General features: G+C 43.0%; 1 protein-coding gene across 1 annotated transcript in view; it reads left to right on the forward strand.

Annotated features, from left to right (window-relative positions):
- The window catches only part of ppp2r5eb (protein phosphatase 2, regulatory subunit B', epsilon), a 117,224-nt gene extending 104,832 nt beyond the window's left edge, over positions 1–12,392 (forward strand). The window contains exons 11-13 of the mRNA XM_038775331.1: positions 2,575–2,702; positions 9,333–9,434; positions 10,221–12,392. Of these exons, the coding sequence (XP_038631259.1) occupies positions 2,575–2,702; positions 9,333–9,434; positions 10,221–10,314 (324 nt within the window). The 3' untranslated portion in view covers positions 10,315–12,392. The remainder of the gene's footprint in view (positions 1–2,574; positions 2,703–9,332; positions 9,435–10,220) is intronic.
- Positions 12,393–17,919: the final 5,527 nt, after the last annotated feature.

Consider the following 17,919-nt stretch of genomic DNA (forward strand, 5'->3'; position numbering starts at 1 on the left):
TTCGAACCTGGGACCCTGGAGCTGTGAAGCATTTGTGCTAACCACTATGCTACCGCGCTGCCCTGATGTGGGCAGGGTACTTTGTCGTCAGAAAGGAAAGGGATAATGCAGACATTCTAGTTACAGGAGGATTGTGAAATATTTGATACAAGAAGTATAATGAGAGAGGAAGTACTAGAGGGACTGTCATCATTAAGGGTGGATAAGTCACCAGGTTGGGATGGAGTGGAAGATAGCCAGGGAGGAAATAGCAAGTACTTGGTGAGATAATTTTCCAAACCTCATTAGATACAGGCAAGTTACCACATTATTGAAGTCTGAACGGTGCACCTTTATTTTATTTATTTATTTTAAATATAAATTTAGGGAACCCAATTTTTTTTTTTCCAATTACAGGACAATTTACATGGCCAATTCACCTACCCTGCACATCTTTGGATTCTGGGGGTGAGACACACGCAGACACGGGGAGAATGTGCTAACTCCGCACGGACAGGGGGCAGGGACCGAACTCTCGTCCTCTGGGTGCAAGGGATACCAGAATATTATGGGCCGGTCAGACTGACTTCAGCAGTGGGCAAATTATCAGAATGAAATCTGAAACACAGAATAAACTTCACTTCGAAAGGATTAGTCAGCATGGTTGGGTTTGGGTTGTTTTGCTCAGAACAAAGGAGGCTGAGGGGTGACTTGATTGAGGGGTTCAGTAGAGTAGACAGGAATGTGCGGTTCCCCTAGTAGAGAGGTCAATTACGAAGGGGCACGGTTCAAGAGGATTGGTAGAAGGATTAGAGGGGGCAGGGGGAAGCCTTCTTAATTCAGAGGGTAGTGGGTATCTGGAATTCAGTTTGGTGGTAGAGGCAAAAACCCTCAATTCATTTAAAAGGTGCCTGGATCTGCACCTGTGGTGTTGTAGCCTGCAGGGCTCGGGACAAGTTCTGAGAGGTGGGATTAGAATGGGTGGCTAGTTTTTTATAGTTTAGCTGGCATCGGCAGGATGGGTTGAATGGCTTTTTTGTCTATGTCATGAATCATAGAATCCTGACAGTGCAGAAGGAGGCCATTCGGCCCATGACATCTGCACCGATCCTCTGAACGAACACTACCTCGGCCCAATCCCCACCCTATTCCTGTAACCCCACCTGACCATCGGACACTAAGGGACAATTTAGCATGGCCAATCCACCTAACCTGCACACTTTTGGACTGTGGCAGGAACCGGAGCACCTGGAGGAAACAGATGAGAGAGATCTGGCCAAAAGTTCTTCCCGATGCCAACTCCCACAGGCTGTTCCTTCCAACCGCCGGTGATTATCTGCTGCTCCAGTGAAGCACGAGAAGACATTACATTAAAGTTATACTGTGTAAATTGGAGGTGATGAGGTCATTAAATTCAGCATTTATTGAATAAAAGTGAAGGACCAAATGTATTGGTGCATTTTAGCCTATAACTATGTCTTTGGCCATTGCTTATTTCTATGGATCACAAAAATCATTATTTGCCTGATTAATCTGCTTAAGTTTATAGCAGCTCATTAAATTCCAGAAAATAATTATTTCCTTCTCCACCTGAAGAGATTCACTTGTGGCATGCTTGCATGAAACAAAAGGGGTAGCATAGTGGTTAGCACTGCTGCATCACAGCACCAGGGACCAAGGTTCGATTCCCACCGTGGGTGACTGTGGAGATTGCACGTTCTACCTATGTCTGCGGGGGTTTGCTCCGGTTTCCTCCCACAGTCCAAAGATGTGCAGGTTGGCTGGATTGGCCATGCTGAATTGCTCCTCAGTGTCTAACGGTTAGTTGGGGTTATGGGGTTGCCGGTAGTGTGCTCTTTCAGAGGGTCGGGGCAGTCTCAATGGGCCAAATAGCCGCCTCCTGCACTGTAGGGATTTTTCTATGAAAAGATGTGATGGGTGTTTTTTTTTTTTAATTTAGAATATTCAATTTTTTCCAATTAAGGGGCAATTTATGTGGCCAATCCACTTAACCTGCGCATCTATAGGTTGTGGGGGTGAAACCCACGCAGAGACATGGAGAATGTGCAAACATACACAGTGACCCAGGGCCCGGATCAAACCCGGGTCCTCAGCGGTGTAGACAACAATGTTAACCACTGCGCCACCGTGTTGCCCCTGATGTGATGGTGCGAATGAAATGTAGCTCATCCTGATTTATAGTGTAAATGAGTGCTAAATAAGTGGCAGAGACTTCGATGCCAAATGCAGGTGCACCTAACTGCGTGCTGACTTGTGCATAAACTTTCTAAAGTTTGGAAAAACAATCCAGCTAAGTGCCAGCACTCTAGTCCAGGGAATGTGTTCATGACTGTTAACAGCCTCCATAGTGGTGATCTCAGCTGGGTTTAAATAAATACAAATACAGAACCTATATTGAAAATTGTTTTTTTCCTGATTGTTGCATGGGAAGTCACCAGTAACTATAATAAATGCAAAACATGTTTGGAGGGTACTCTGCAACTTCTCTTCCTAGTGTTTGTGCTGTGTTTATAGGACAGTGGAAAGGTTTTGGTTAAATATTGCTGAAAATCGTATTATTCTTTGTGTTTTAAGGTGGCTGAGAGGGCACTTTATTACTGGAACAATGAATACATTATGAGTCTCATAGAGGAGAACTCTGCTGTGATCCTGCCCATCATGTTTCCTAGCCTATACAGAATCTCTAAAGAACATTGGAACCCGTATGTATTTTTACCTTAATTAAAATATTTCTGTTGCTTTTGAGAGATTTTCTGCATACATTCTCTAATTTAGCAATGACTCTACCAGCATTATTCTCTTCCAACCAGAACCGAAAGCCTGTATTTTACCTTCCATTTTTATCCACCTTTCCGATTGCTCACTCTGACAGAGCTCAGTGGCGCTTACCCTTGTGTCTTGGTTAATCCTCAAGTAGATTTCAGACCAAGCATGGGTCCATCACCAAAAATGTCTGCTTATTTCTACCATTGCCTACCCACCTCCAACTCTGTCTCGTCCCTGCAGGCACCAGAACTCCTGCCCATAATCATCATTTCTCCAATTCCTTCGCTGACTGGAGTCCCCATCTCTTCTTCACACAAACTCCACCTCATCCAGAATGCTGCAATCCTGTGGTAAATTATTCTCGCCAATTTGCTGCCCTCAATCTCCACTATTCCAGGTCAGTTGTACTTGGTTTCCCCAAGTGCCACTTCACAGCTTATTGATTGCAGTTTCCACGTTGACAAATTCTTCAGGGCCTTGTGCCACCACACCTGGTAGTCTTTTCCAAATCTATCAGGTTGCCTACTATGTTGTTCATTGTGCAGCGTTTCTTCTTCTCCTTCAAAGGCTCTTTGAAATTTGCCACTTTGACCTCGCCTTCTCAGCAGACCCTCTAGCCACTACTGATTATCTGACACCCCAGTGAAACACCTTAGGACATTACATTAGTATTATTTTGTAGATTAGACACGGTGCAGTCATTAAAATGATTTAATTGAGGGTTTATTGAATAAAAGCAGGCTGTCTTGTACCAACCTCCCCGGACAGGCGCCGGAATGGGGCGACTAGGGGCTTTTCACAGTAATTTCACTGAAGCCTACTCGTGACAATAAGCGATTTTTATTTCATTTCATTTTTTCTTTGGCCATTGCTTGCTTACGTATTTATTTATTTAGCAAATGTTTTTATTCAGGGATTTTATTTCCATAAAGAGCAAAGATGAGTGTGAACATAGAAAATATTTACATCTGTTATCATCCATCTTTTTATTCTCCTCATTGTCAACATTTTCATCAATAAACAACCAAGAAAAAACAAACAAAAGCAAATACAATACAACCCCCACACACAAACCGCACCCTGTTCAATATACAGACCAAAACATCCACCCATACATTCCAGGTAAAATAAACACAAATTACAATCAATCCGTAAACCATGTGACCAAAGACAACAACACCATCGACTCTCTCTCTCTCTCTCTCTCTCTCTCTCTCTCCCCCTTCTCTTTCCCCCCCCCCCCAATGTTCAATGGCAACCAATTCTCGGAAGTGCATAATAAACAACCCCATGAATTGTGAAACTCTTCCTCATCCCCTTCTGTTGCGACTTCATCTTCTGGAGAGTCAAAGGAATTTAAGTTGCCCAGCCGTGTCACAGGATTGAGAAGCTGACCTTCTCTCTTCCCTCTTTCTCCCCCCCCCCCCCCCCCCCCCCCCCCCAAAGCAGGACCCGCCTCCGGGCAATCAGTGAGGCGAAGGCTAACAACATCTGCACCCGCCTCCACCCCGAAAATGGCTTCTTGGAGCACTGGTTCCAAGTTCACGAACACTAGCCCGAGAAGACCTGAAAAACCTCCCTCCAACAAAAATCCCCTTGCATTCCACGTAATTATGCTAACCCCCAGCCCCTCCTATCCACCATCATCAATGGGTTCTCTGCCTCTTTGTTGTTCTTTCACCACTCCCCCAACACCACCTTTCATGTGTGGCTCCCCCCTCTGTCCGGTTTATTGGCTACAAACGGGTCTTGGAACAAATTGATAAATGGCTCCCACATTTTGTGGAAGCTCCCTTCCAGCCCCTGGATGCCAAATTTAATTTACTCCTTTTGGAGAAATTCAAACAGATCAGACAGCCAGTCTGCAGCTTTGGGTGGTGCCGTGGCGCCCTGGCCCCCCCCCCCCCCCCCCCCCCCCCCCCCCCAAAAAGAGTTCTGGCTGCTCTGACACCCCAAAGACTGCCAGTTTCTGGCATGGCTCCACCCTCACTCCCACAATCTTGGACATTGCCTTGAAGAAGGTTGTCCAGAACCCGACAAGTCTGAAGCATGACCAGAAGATGTGGGCTTGGTTGGATGGGCCTTCTTGGGACTGTTCACATTTGTCCTGCACTACTGGACTTATTCGGGTTCTGGTTAAGTGAGTTTGGTGTACCACTTTCAGCTGTATTAGGCTTAGCCTTGCACATGTGGTGGTGGAATTGACCCGGTGCAACGATTGCTGCGGTATGGGTATGTCTTTGTTTCCATACGTAAGAAATTTCTGACCTACATATATCTTAATTTGCTTCCCCCGGTCAGTTGGAACGTCTCTGTTAATTCCTCTAGTGTTGTCAGTCTGTTGTCTGTGTAGAAGTCCCTAACTGTCAACGTCCCTCCATCCTATCTTCACCGTTGAAGGTGGCATCCATTTTGGCTGGCGGAATCTGTGGTTGTTGCAGATGGGGACCTTTAATGGGCATCTCGATTAAACCAAAGTGCTGTCGTAGTTGGTTCCATTGAGCTCATTGAGTGCCTGGTCGGTGGGGATGGGAGCCAGTGGGCAGGACCCGGAGGGAGGTCCCCGTGCAGGAGCCACCCTCCATTCTTTTCCATTCGGCCTCCAGCTCCTTTGTCCACCCATTTCTGCTTTCTGCTGTTACTGCCCAGTGATAACATTGCAGGTTTAGGAGGGCTAGGCCCCCGATGCTGCTTGTTCTCTGCAGGACTGATTTGGGGATCCTAGGAATCTCCCCGCCCACACACGCACACGCCATGATCAATTCTTCCACTGAGTTGAAGAGCCTTAAGGATGTAGATTGGTAGCTTATTTATTTATATTGATCGCCAAAATCATTGTTCGAATTATTAATCTGCTTAAGCTTATAGTAGATCATTGAATTCCGTCCGCCTGAAGAGATTCATCGGTGGTATGCTTGCACGGTACAAAAGATGTGATATAGCATGAATGAAATATATCTCTTGATTTTTATTGTGAATGAGTGCTAAATTAAGCGCGGAAAAAGGCTTTGATGCCGCTGCGCACGTGTACCTAGATGCGTACTGACTGGCGCACAAAATTTTCTCATGTTTGGGGAAACAAGGGCAGCACGGTGGCCTAGTGGTTAGCACAACCGCCTCACGGCGCTGAGGCCCCAGGTTCGATCCCGGCTCTGGGTCACTGTCCGTGTGGAGTTTGCACGTTCTCCCCGTGTCTGCGTGGGTTTTGCCCCCACAACCCAAAAATGTGCAGAGTAGGTGGATTGGCCACGCTAAATTGCCCCTTAATTGGAAAAAATAATTGGCTAATCTAAATTTATAAAAAAAAGAAAGAAAAAAAAAATGTTTGGGGAAACAACAGTCCAGGTAAATGTTCGCAAAACTCGCACATGGAAATGAGAGCCTGAGGAACAGGTGGCTTGGTTTTGAGGTGGTAAAGAGATATGGTTAATGTTTAGAAACAGCACCCTCTATAGGAATAAAGCAGCGTACAGCAATTTACAATTTGATAGTTATACAGTAGTCCCCCTTTATAACGCGGGTGTTGGGGTCCAAGACAGCCACCTGCGTTGTATCCGAGCCGCGGATATCCATGATGGGGGTTTTAAATTTATTTTAAAATCTATGCATGCGCTTCCCATTGTGAGTCTATGGGGGGGCGGGGGGAGAGGTCAGACCCCCGTAGACTCACAATGGGAAGCGCTAGCATAGATTTTTAAATAAATTTAAAACCCCCATCGTGGATCCAATTAAAATTTCAGCGGCCGGAGAGGGAAGCTGCTCTCTCACTGAAACAATCAGCCGGCCGCTGAAATTGACACTGCCCGCTGCTCTCTCTCTCCAATCCAACTTTTAAGTTTTAATGTTTCTGATTGGAGGGAGAGAGCAGCCGGCAGTGTCAATTTCTTTTTTTTCCCTCCGGCTTGCCCCCTCTCCCCCCACATCCTCCGACTCGCCCCCTCTCCCCCCCCAACACCCTCCGGCTCGCCCCCTCTCCCCCCACACCCTCCGGCTCGCCCCCTCTTCCCCCCACACCCTCCGGCTCGCCCCCTCTCCCCCCACATCCTCCGGCTCGCCCCCTCCCCACACCCTCCGGCTCGCCCCCTCTCCCCCCACATCCTCCAACTAGACCCCTCTCCCCCCACACCCTCAGGCTCGCCCCCTCTTTCCCCCCCCCCCCCACACCCTCCGGCTCGCCCCCTCTCCCCCCCACACCCTCCGGCTCGCTCCCTTTCCCCCTCTCCCCCACACCCTCCTGCTCTCCCCCACAGCGTCCAGCTCGCCCCCTCTCCCCCCACACCTTCCGGCTCGCTCCCTCTCCCCCTCTCCCCCACACCCTCCTGCTCTCCCCCACACCCTCCGGCTCGCCCCCTCCCCACACCCTCCGGCTCGCCCCCTCCCCCCCCTCTCCTCCCCCGTCCCCCAACACCCGCAGGGCCCTCCTCTCTCCCCCAACACCCGCAGGTCCACCCTCTCTCCCCCACACCCCCAGGGGGGTCTCCCCCACACCCGCAGGGGGCTCTCCCCCCCCCCCCCCAACACCCGCCCGCCCTCTTCTCCCCCCCCAACACCCGCCCCCTCTTCTCCCCCCCTCTTCTCCCCTCTTCTCACCCCCCAACACCCGCCCCCCCTCTTCTCCCCCTCTTCTCCCCCCCTCTTCTCTCCCCCCCTCTTCTTCCCCCCCCCCTCTTCTCCCCCCCTCTTCTCCCCCCCCCTTCTCCTCCCCCCTCTTCTCCCCCTCCCCCCTCCACCCGCCCCCCCTCTTCTTCCCCCCCCCCCAACACCCGCCCCCCCCTCTTCTCCCCCCCCCCCCCCAAAAACACCCGCCCCCCCCCCTCGGCAGTGTCAATTTCAGCGGCCGGCTGATTGTTTCATTGAGAGAGCAGCTTCCCTCTCCGGATCAAAGTGAGCCGGCCGCTGAAATTGACACTGCCCGCTGCTCTCTCCCTCCAATCCAACTTTTAAGTTTTAATGTTTCTGATTGGAGGGAGAGAGCAGCTGGCAGTGTCAATTTCAGCGGCCGGCTCACTTTGATCCAGAGAGGGAAGCTGCTCTCACTGAAATAATCAGCCGGCCGCTGAAATTGACACAACTGACAGTTGGGGTCCATAAGCCCCCCCGCGGTATATCGCGAACCGCGGTATTGCGGAGCGCGGTATAACGGGGGACTACTGTACCATGTATTTCATTTGCTTTAAATGTTGCATGCCCAAGGGGTTGTTCTTTGATAAGAACAATGTGCAGGCAGTTGTAATTTGAGTCATTGTTTAGCTGAATTTTTCTCCCAGATTTAATTTCAATCAATTATTTTGAAACACAAATTATCGGCATAAATAACTAAGGTTATCTTTTTGTGCAACACCTATTTTTGAGATAAATTAGTTTATTCCAAAATTATTGCTGAAATTTATTCGGGTAAAAGCGGTTGAAATTAACTAAAATACAGACACTAAGATAAAGCAGATAAAGATAAAAGAGACTTGAGGATGAGATTTCAAATCCGTTTTGGCGATATCATTGCAGGCCTGATGTTTGGTTTCCTGCTTTCTGAAGTGAAGGAAACTTGACGTTCAGCTTAGCAGCCGTGATGGCTTTGCAAACGACCAGTCAAGATTTGCCTTTTTTGGGTGGACTTGGGTGTTCTTTGGGGGAGAGAGAGGAGGTTTCCTATTCATCACTAATTCTGCAATTATGGCCCTTGTAAATTGTCTGAACTTTTTCAGCAGTTGATTTCTCATACATTCTTCTTTGTCCTCCCTTGGCCGAGAGCCACCTCTGATGTTGTTTGAGTTCTTCGAGGGGCTTTGCACACAAAATGGGTGTTATCAAACAGATTTTATGCAGCTCTGAAACTTAAAATGTCTGCTATGTTAATTTTGATGAAGCATTGATCCACTAGGCAAAGAAGTTAGTTATGTTAGTGCAGCACGGTGGTGCAGTGGTTAGCACTGCTGCCTCAAGGCGCTGAGGTCCCAGATTCGATCCCGACCCTGGGTCACCATCTGTGTGGAGTTTGCACATTCTCCCTGTGTCTGCGTGGGTCTCACCCCGACAACCTAAAAGATGTGCAGGGTAGGTGGATTGACCATGCTAAGTTGCCCCATTAATTTGAAAAAGAGTAATTGGATACTCTAACTTTATTTTAAAGAAAGAAGTGAGTTATGTTGAGATCCTTTGAAGTCCCTTTCTGTTTCCTGTTCCATCAGAAGTAAAAAGAACTTTTCACATCTTTTAGAATTTAATAGCTGTCCCTAGAGGGATCTTTGCATTTTTAATGCCTCTTCCCAGCCAGGTCTAGAGATATGATTCTGACTAGGTTTGAATAAGCATTGTAAGGTACCATGTTGTCTGCCTATACTTCAATTTAGAAAATGAATGTGCTGTTAAAACAGTTGTCCTTTAAAATCTGTAATATGTTTGTTATACACATCGGTAGTTATATTATTTTCTAATAATCGCTATTGAGATTTATCAATATTCCTTCAATGCTGGCATAATTTTCACGCCAGATTTTTTATGAAGCATAAATTCATGCACATGTAACTTGATTAAAACGCATTTTCTAAGCATAGGTCTGTTTTTTGCAGGGCAATTGTAGCATTAGTCTACAATGTACTGAAGGCTTTTATGGAAATGAACAGCCCTTTATTTGATGAGCTGACGGCAACCTACAAGTCAGATCGCCAAAAGTAAGATTTTAACTGCCTTTAATTTGGCTCATTGATTAATGGTGATATTGAACATAGGATTTTCTTAATTACTGTTACCTTAAATTAAGCACAGCCCGTGCCTTATAGATTTGTGTGATATCATACTACCTTAAGGCACAATTATAATGTGAATTTATTCAAAAATCATAGTATCATATTTCTGTATGGATTGTGGGAAATAATGGAGAACCAGGAAAATTGACAACAGTATGAAGCTAAGTAGTATGTGTCAGGCACTTGGTGTCTTCTATTGGCGCCCGATACATGGGTGGAATAATAGGTTTTATGATGGACAGTTTACTTTGAAGTCTCAATAAAATAAAAGTTGAGTTGCAATACAATTTTATTAAACTTTAAACACAAATGACTTGTTTCCCTTATTCAGCCCCCTGTCTGCCCACCTCAAAAACTATAAAAACAGACAAAATAATGAAGAGGTTTGATACCCTTCATTTTCTTTGTTCTTGAATTTTGACTGTCGAGACCATGATGCCTCCTCAAATAATGCTACCTGTTGTTTACGTTTTCTGGGTGGCACCGATGTCCCTCTGCTCTGAAAATCCAAACGGTCAATTTTTTCCCATGTTGATAGCTAGATTAAAACTGGGATTAACGCCTCTGAGTGATGATTCCTAAAAACGGTCGAGCTCCAATAGTGGTTTATTTTCCTAATATCTGCAGCAGTACATTGAAATAAAATAGCAACTTGCAGAACGAGACTGCACCACATAACATCAGCTTCACTTTCTTTAAATGATTTTTCAGGGAAAAGAAGAAAGAAAAGGAGCGGGAAGACCTTTGGAAAAAGTTGAGGGCTCTTGAAATAAAGAAAGGTGTGATAAAAGGGATGCAATCTTAAAGAAACATGGTGCTAATATTCCCATGGTATACATTGATGTAGTAAGAGGTGGAGCAACAGTTTTCTGTATTGTGCTACTTTACAGTAGATTTCACATCTGTTTCATTATCAATGACAGTCTGTAACAGTATTGTATATAACTTTTCTCTTCACATTTAAATGGTATGTCAAAAAGAAGAGCGTTAGTACAAAATATGTACAGTAGATGGATGTCTGAGAGCTCTTCTTATAAATGTAGTCATTGTCTTACCTTTTTTCAAAAAAAGAAAAAATAATTTAACATCCTTATGGGTACATGGAAACACCCAAGAAGATAGCTATATCAGGACACCTAGATCAAGAGATCCCGACTCGTTGGTGGCAGACTGCAAGCAAATATATTTTAGACTGAAGATTGTGTTCCTGCTTGACCCTGAGACTTTGCTGCATTTTAATTTATACTTAAGGTGAAGTTATTTCTTACAAGTTTGTCCAAGTTTTGTTTTTAATTTGGTGGTTTTAAACCTATTGTGGTGTTAAAATACCTCTTCATGCAGCACACTGGTTGTGTAAAGGGTAGTGTACATGTGCATCAAGATACAGTTCATAACGTTTGTACTGGTAGTAGTGTATTAAAGTACACCTTGCGGATATTCTAGCAGAATAAAGTATCTGTTAAAGGTACATAGTTGTTTTGATGGGAGACAAAACTGAGTAAGCAAGATATATCCAATAACTAACCAAAGTGTAAGTCAGTTGTACAAAATTTTATTCATTAGCAGTATAAGCTACATAACCACCTGCTGTATTTCATATTTACATCACCAATTAATTCAGACAAAAAACTTTAACTTGAAGGTTGCTATAGAGCAATGAGCACCCTTCCTAACTCCATGCGCAGAACTGCATTATACATTGTGTGGAGCGAGTTTGCTTCCTCTGGTATATAGTCAGTGCAACATGATACAAGACTAATATTGTTGGGATTGTGTATGTGACTAATGCGTGGGGTCATCAATGCCACATACACCTCAGCATTTTTAATGAATTAGTAGGGAAATAAGCCATAATGTTTTATGGCGTAGTATGCACTGTATTAATCCAGTTGGATTGTTACATTACCAGTGTTATATTGCTCCGTGTGTTACACCACTCTGTTGATAAAGCAGCTTTTATCCCACCGGGTGTGGGAAAGTGTATGGTATGAAATTTTGTTTTTAAAACAAAATTTTTGTTTGGTAGTTTTGATTTTACTGCAGATCAGACATGCACCATCCTGCGCTGTTCTCAAACTTTTTTAAGAAAACTAACTTCACGCTTCAAACAAAAAATTAAATGGCCATATAAGTTTTGCAGGTTGCCCTCAATCTTTTTGCTCGTTGGAAAGTGTTGGAATATCAGTACAAAATCTAACCAGGAGTTGTTCCTTTTAAATCAGACAACAGGCAGAGTGTGCAAATTTGATTTCTTTCAGCTTTGAAAAGGGCTAGATGGGTCAAACAAGATACTGCCTCATCAAGAAATATGTACTGTTGAATAATCACTTGTTAGCTCAAATACTGATACAAGATATTTGCACTCAGTTAGCATCAGTTACTATTCAGTGGATGCTGCACTTCAGAACTGCACCTTTGAAGGTGTTAGAGTAACCTGAGAACTGATGTAGGTATGCTACATACGGATATTTGATGTTTTTTGGATGATACGCTAAAGCAAAACATGTTCTTAAAACAGAAATAACATGTATTTCAGGGATGAGTGGGGCATGAAAGAAATGTATTACAACTTTTATGAAAGTTAACCAGTAAAGCAAGTTAAGACTGTCTTAAATGGACTCCACTGTACTTTCAAAAATGCTAAATGGTAATTGTGATGCATTCTAGTCAATAACCATCTTTGTTTAAGCAACCAGTGTTGCTTACTGTGTACAATGGCAGTATATGATGGTTTTTATACCAACACAAAGCAGTTACTGTATTACATGACAGATTACTGTGAACACCCTTAGGTTCATTTTTTGACCACGTACTGTAAATAGGCTGTAATCAGAAGCTCATGTATTGACTGAGGAGTTTTAAAATATAAATCTTACCAATGAATTTCTTGTGTTACTTTCTTTATCATACGCAAAACGCAAAAAGACAATGTTATGCACTTTGTATTCTTTGTACAGAAGGTGCACTTGAGATTTTTCACGTCTTTTTCTGTCAGCAGTATTCCTACAATCCTGACAGTGTGTAAGTTATGTACATTGTTGCATAATTGTACAGTAATGAATCAAATACATTCTGTAAATTATGTTCTTAAAACTGAGATTAACCTTCTTTCTTTGTCAAATCCATTGATATAAGAAATATTTTCAACAAAATGACATTGCATTAAACTTAAAAATTAGCACCTGTATCAGTTTATGTTACGCTGCTGTTCTCAACTAAGATCACCTCAAAAGCACTCTACACAAATACTAGATATATATTTTCAGGGTGTCACTCATGTCAATAACAGACTTGAGTCAGATTTTATTTAAATTAAATATTGGAATGCAAATCCTGGTGGTTTTCCTATGACGTGTTGCAAGTACATTGTGTATTATACCTACATTCTTTACTAAATGATCAGATAAAAATTAATTGCTTCAATACAAAGGCTCCATTTATATGTGCAGAAAACTGAACAAAGTATGGCAGGTCGCAACTTTCTGATGTAAATGCTAAAGAACTGATGATGCAAGTTTAATTTCAAAGAAACTAAAAGTCATGAAAAAGGTAAGTCGAGGAAGCATTTTATGAAATTAAACGGCAGGAAAAATTGTATAATGGGCAAAAATGGCAAATTCTTCACATAATTAAATATTGTCAAGTAATTTGAGATTATGATGATCTCACTGGGCTGGCATAACACTTTATAAAACTTAAATGGATAAAACCATTTTTTGGTAAAAATTTAGAATACCCAATTATTTTTTTCCAATTAAGGGGCAATTGAGTGTGGCCAATTGACCTACTCTGCACATCTTTTTGGATTGTGGGGGTGAGAGCCCACGCAGAAGCTCCACACAGACAGTGACCTGGGGCCGGGATCGAACCCGGATCCTCGGCGCCGTGGGACAGCAGATGAAATTCTAAGTTAAAATGCAATTTGTTTTGATGACATTTTCTAAGTAGGTCACCTTTGTTCATGGCTGATAAACATTTTTCACTTTGAAGTTTGATGTTACTAAGATCTGATTTTGAACTTTGGGGAAAAAAACTAAGTTCTCTGGAAAAGGAGCATTGGGCAGATTTTTAATATCACAAATTTGTGTCGAGCATATTGTTTATAAGCACCCTGTTCATTAAACATTTTTAATGGGAACAATGCATCAGTTGTGGTGAAAGCTGATTATAGGAAGTGGGAGACTATTAATTTTTCAGTTTCGAGATACAGTACTAAGATAAATTTCATGAGTGGCACAGTGGCTAGCATTGCTATTTCACAGCTCCAGGGTCCTAGGTCCCATTCACTGTCATGCGTAGTCTGCACGTTCTCTCCATGTCCGCATTGGTTTCCTCCGAGTGCTCCGGTTTCCTCCCACAGTCCTAGGATGTGTAGGTTAGGTGGATTGGCCATGAGAAATTGCCCTTGGTGTCCTAAAAGGTTAGGTGGGTTACCAGGTTACGAGGACAGGGTGGAGATCTGGGGTGCTCTTTCCAAGGGCAGTTGCAGCCTCGATGTGCCGAATGGCCTCTTGCACTGTAAATTCTATGACTCTGAAAATTGTTAGGACTAACTGCATAACTGCACTGGGAAAATATTCATACTGATATTATAAACACTCATTTGTCATCTAAAATATTTTTTTAAATAAAAGCTCATTTCAATTAAACTTCCCTAATACTGTGAAGTTGTAGTTCCACCCCTGTGAAGTGCAACCTTATGAAACAACTTTAAGCAAATCAGATTTCGGCATTCAATGTAAAAGCTGTAGCTACATTCTGTGGAACCTTCTTAGGAGGCGGGAAGAGAGAGAATCATTAAAATGTTATACCCTGTCAGTTGAAAGACTGCACATTCCTACATTCGTAAATGAAACCATTTCTAACGTAAAATATAAAAGGAGTATCTCCTCCTGCCTCTGCTCTGCTTCCTCACTGTGAATGAGGGTTTGGGGGAAGGAGAAGGAAGAGAGTCGGCGAGATAGTGTCCCGGTGAACGGATTAGAGTCTGTGATCAGGAGGCTAACCTATTGGGTGACGTGCTCTCTGGTCCTGCTGTGAAACGATGCTGAAAGAGATGTCCTAAAGCTAAGTGAGCACACAGTACCCAGCATTCGGGGCAGCACGGTAGCACAGTGGTTAGCAAAGTTGCTCACAGTTCCAGGATTCCAGGTTTGATTCTGGCATGGCTCACTGCGGAGTCTTCACGTTCTCCCCTTGTCTGCGTGGGTTTCCTACAGGTGCTCCGGTTTCCTCCCAAAGTCCAAAGATATGCAGGTTAGGTGGATTGGTCATAATAAATTGCCCTTAGTGTCTAAAAAGGGTTGGGTGGGGTACTGGGTTACAGGGATGGGGGCTTTCTGTATAACACTGAACCTTTGAATGATGGTAATGAAGCAACTTTTCCGTGAATTTGGTTTGAAAAGTTTAGTAAGTTTCACTCTTTGCAAAATGTTCAGCACCTTTACATATGATACAAGTCTAAACACTCATTAGGGCTATTAAAAATCTTAGACAAAGATCCAAATGGTAGAGTACTGCAAATTCTGGTAGATACTAATGAATAAAAATGTGATCGAGCAAAAACTGTACGCTCTGAAATCTCTTTAATATTTCCTCTTTTATTCATGCAATCAGTTTCTGTTTAAAGAACACGTGGGATCTGCTTAAACATTGGTTTGCACAGAGAATTCTGCATTTTGTCCAACCCTTGTTTTTAATGTATCCTTTAAAATTGTTACCATCTTGAAAATTATCCTTTGAATTATTTGCATTCTCTGAATTTTGAAGAGCTCTATCAGGTATATATCTTTAACCCCCCTCTCTTCCTACCCAATAAAATGAGCTGGTGTTTCATTGCAATAACCAAGTAATTTATTACTGGTTTTCCAAATAGTAAGCAGATTTGTTTCTTTTTAAATGTGCCTATTTCCTTTCTCTGGGCTTTTCGTCAGACCAGAAGCATTAACTGTTTCTCTCCACAGATGCTGCCAAACCTGCTGAGTATTTACAGCATTTTCTGTTTTTATTCCAAATTTCCAGCGTTTTGCTGTTGGAAATATAGCATGTCTAATCAAATTAAGATTGTAATGCTTGATTCTTCAGACTACTTTTTTGTATTGATATATTGCATATACAAAGGTGAGGTGGGTTGCTTGAATGATTCATTTTTCTTGGGGCTTAACCTGCAAGCTATTGGCACTCCATAATGAGTTTATAGGTTCTGGATCACTGAGAAAGCTATATTACAATGCTACAGAAACTGATTTATCTACTTGTAAGCAAAAGGCATCCAGAGAGTTGATATTCACATAATCAAACTTTTGAGAAACCAGAAGGAAAGCTGGTGCCACAGTCCAGCTGATTGGGTGGGAAGCGTATTATAAGCTTATGTAGAGGTCATGGTCTTTATGTCTCAGAAAGAGACCATTCAGGCCATATCCAAAATTCAGAACTCACCAGAGACATGAGATTTAGAAATTATCTAATTCTTCAGTTGTCTCTTCTGCAAGGTAGCACAGTGGTTAGCACCGATGCTTCACAGCACCAGGGATCCGGGTTCAATTCCCGCTTGGGTCACTGTCTGTACAGAGTCTGCGTGTTCCCCCTGTGTCTGTGGGTTTCCTTCGGGTGCTCCGGTTTTCTCCTGCAAGTCCCAAAAGATGTGCTTGTAGGTGAATTGGACATTCTGAATTCTCCCTTGGTGTACCCTGTCAGGATATGCAAACATGCAGCAAATGAACACATAGAATAGGACACAACCAATGAACAGTCAGGACACTCAGGAGTGGTATCTCACCATAAAAGGGATGAGGCACTCACACCCCGCCTCTTTCCACAGACCAACATCTACAGAGTGAGACGGTGTATGCTCAGCATCACACACCAGCACGTGGCTTAGAGCAAGGCTGGTTCAGTTAGACTGAGTTACTACATTTAGATTAGCAGAGAGTCGAACTCATTGAGAACTGTGCTGATAGTTCAATTAAACACATTGAACTCGCTTCAAAGTCTGGAGCATCTTTTACTCAAAAATGCATCAAGTGGCAGTTTGTGTTATTCCAAATTACATAACACAACATACCTGAACAGGTGCTGGAGTGTGGCAACTAGGATTTTCAGAATAACTTCATTGCAGTGTTAATGTAAGCCTACTTGTGACGCTAATAAAGATTGTTATTATTAAGTGAAGTGAAGGCTTGCATTGTGTAATTGTCATAGCTCAGCTGAATTTTTCTGATCCACACCAGCAGCTCAGTGATTTATCCATATATTATTGACAATATTTTGAATTTAAAATAGGATCTGTTTTTGGGAATGGAGCCATTTTAATTGTCTTTTTCAAAGGCTATTACATACAGACTTTCCTCTGTTAAAACACAGGCTGGAAAAGTGTGTCTAACTGCAACCTTGAAAGCTCGCCTTCCATTTGCTACTGAGTAAGGTTGACACCAAACTAAGCTGAGCCTTTTGTTAATTGCACTCACCAAGGAGGAACTGGATTTTCTTTGAATGAGACTTTCTCCATGCTGCGGCGGAATCAAACTGGGTGTTGGAGATAAAACTACCAAACTTAGTGTTGTCCCATCAAATCTAGATGTTTGTTTTTTATGATTAAGTTTCACCTCATTACAGCTGATCCCACTTTACACCTAGTTTAAAAACATTGACCTGATCGGCTACTTGGGTTTCTTTTAAACTTTAAGGTTTAAATGATGGCGGTAAACTAACTTGCAGCAATGCTACATTCAATACATTGGAAATGTAATTCGCAGTGCCAAAATTCAGCTTGAGCTCAAAACAAGGATACTGCTCTTTTCTGTATCGTGTATCATAAATAATTTGTTTTATAAATGCAGGGCTGGCTAATTGCATGGTGTTTACATGGGAGTAGCATTATTGAGGCACAATATGCTTGGCAAAGTACCAACATGTTACCTTGTGTCTGTGTGGGGAGACTAGCAGCAGGTGCAGAAGCTTGTACAATGATGTATGTGTTTGAGTGTGTTTTTAGTTATAGTGGGTGGACAAAATGTGCATTTGGGTATCCATCTTGGTATATGAGCGATATTACTGGAGGTAACAAATGCATAAGTTTAAAGGGAATTGCCATGCCATAGCTTGTATTTTCATCACACCATTAGCATTTCACCAATTTGGACGGACCTACTCGAGTATGAGGGGGTCACTGTCCATGTGGAGTTTGCACATTCTCCCCATATCTGCGTGGGTTTCACCGCCACAACTCAAAGATGTGCAGTTTAGGTGGATTAGCCACGCTAAATTGTCCCTTGATTGGAAAAAAAAATTGGGTACTCTAAATTGTTTGAAATATATTTTCTATGACTTCCATTGTTTATCCCCTAGCAATAGTTTTGTTCCAATAGATCCATTAATCTCTTCCTTAATGTGTAATTTTTAAAAATTGTCA

The sequence above is a fragment of the Scyliorhinus canicula genome, chromosome 2, assembly GCF_902713615.1.
Source record: "Scyliorhinus canicula chromosome 2, sScyCan1.1, whole genome shotgun sequence".
Lineage (NCBI taxonomy): Eukaryota > Metazoa > Chordata > Chondrichthyes > Carcharhiniformes > Scyliorhinidae > Scyliorhinus > Scyliorhinus canicula.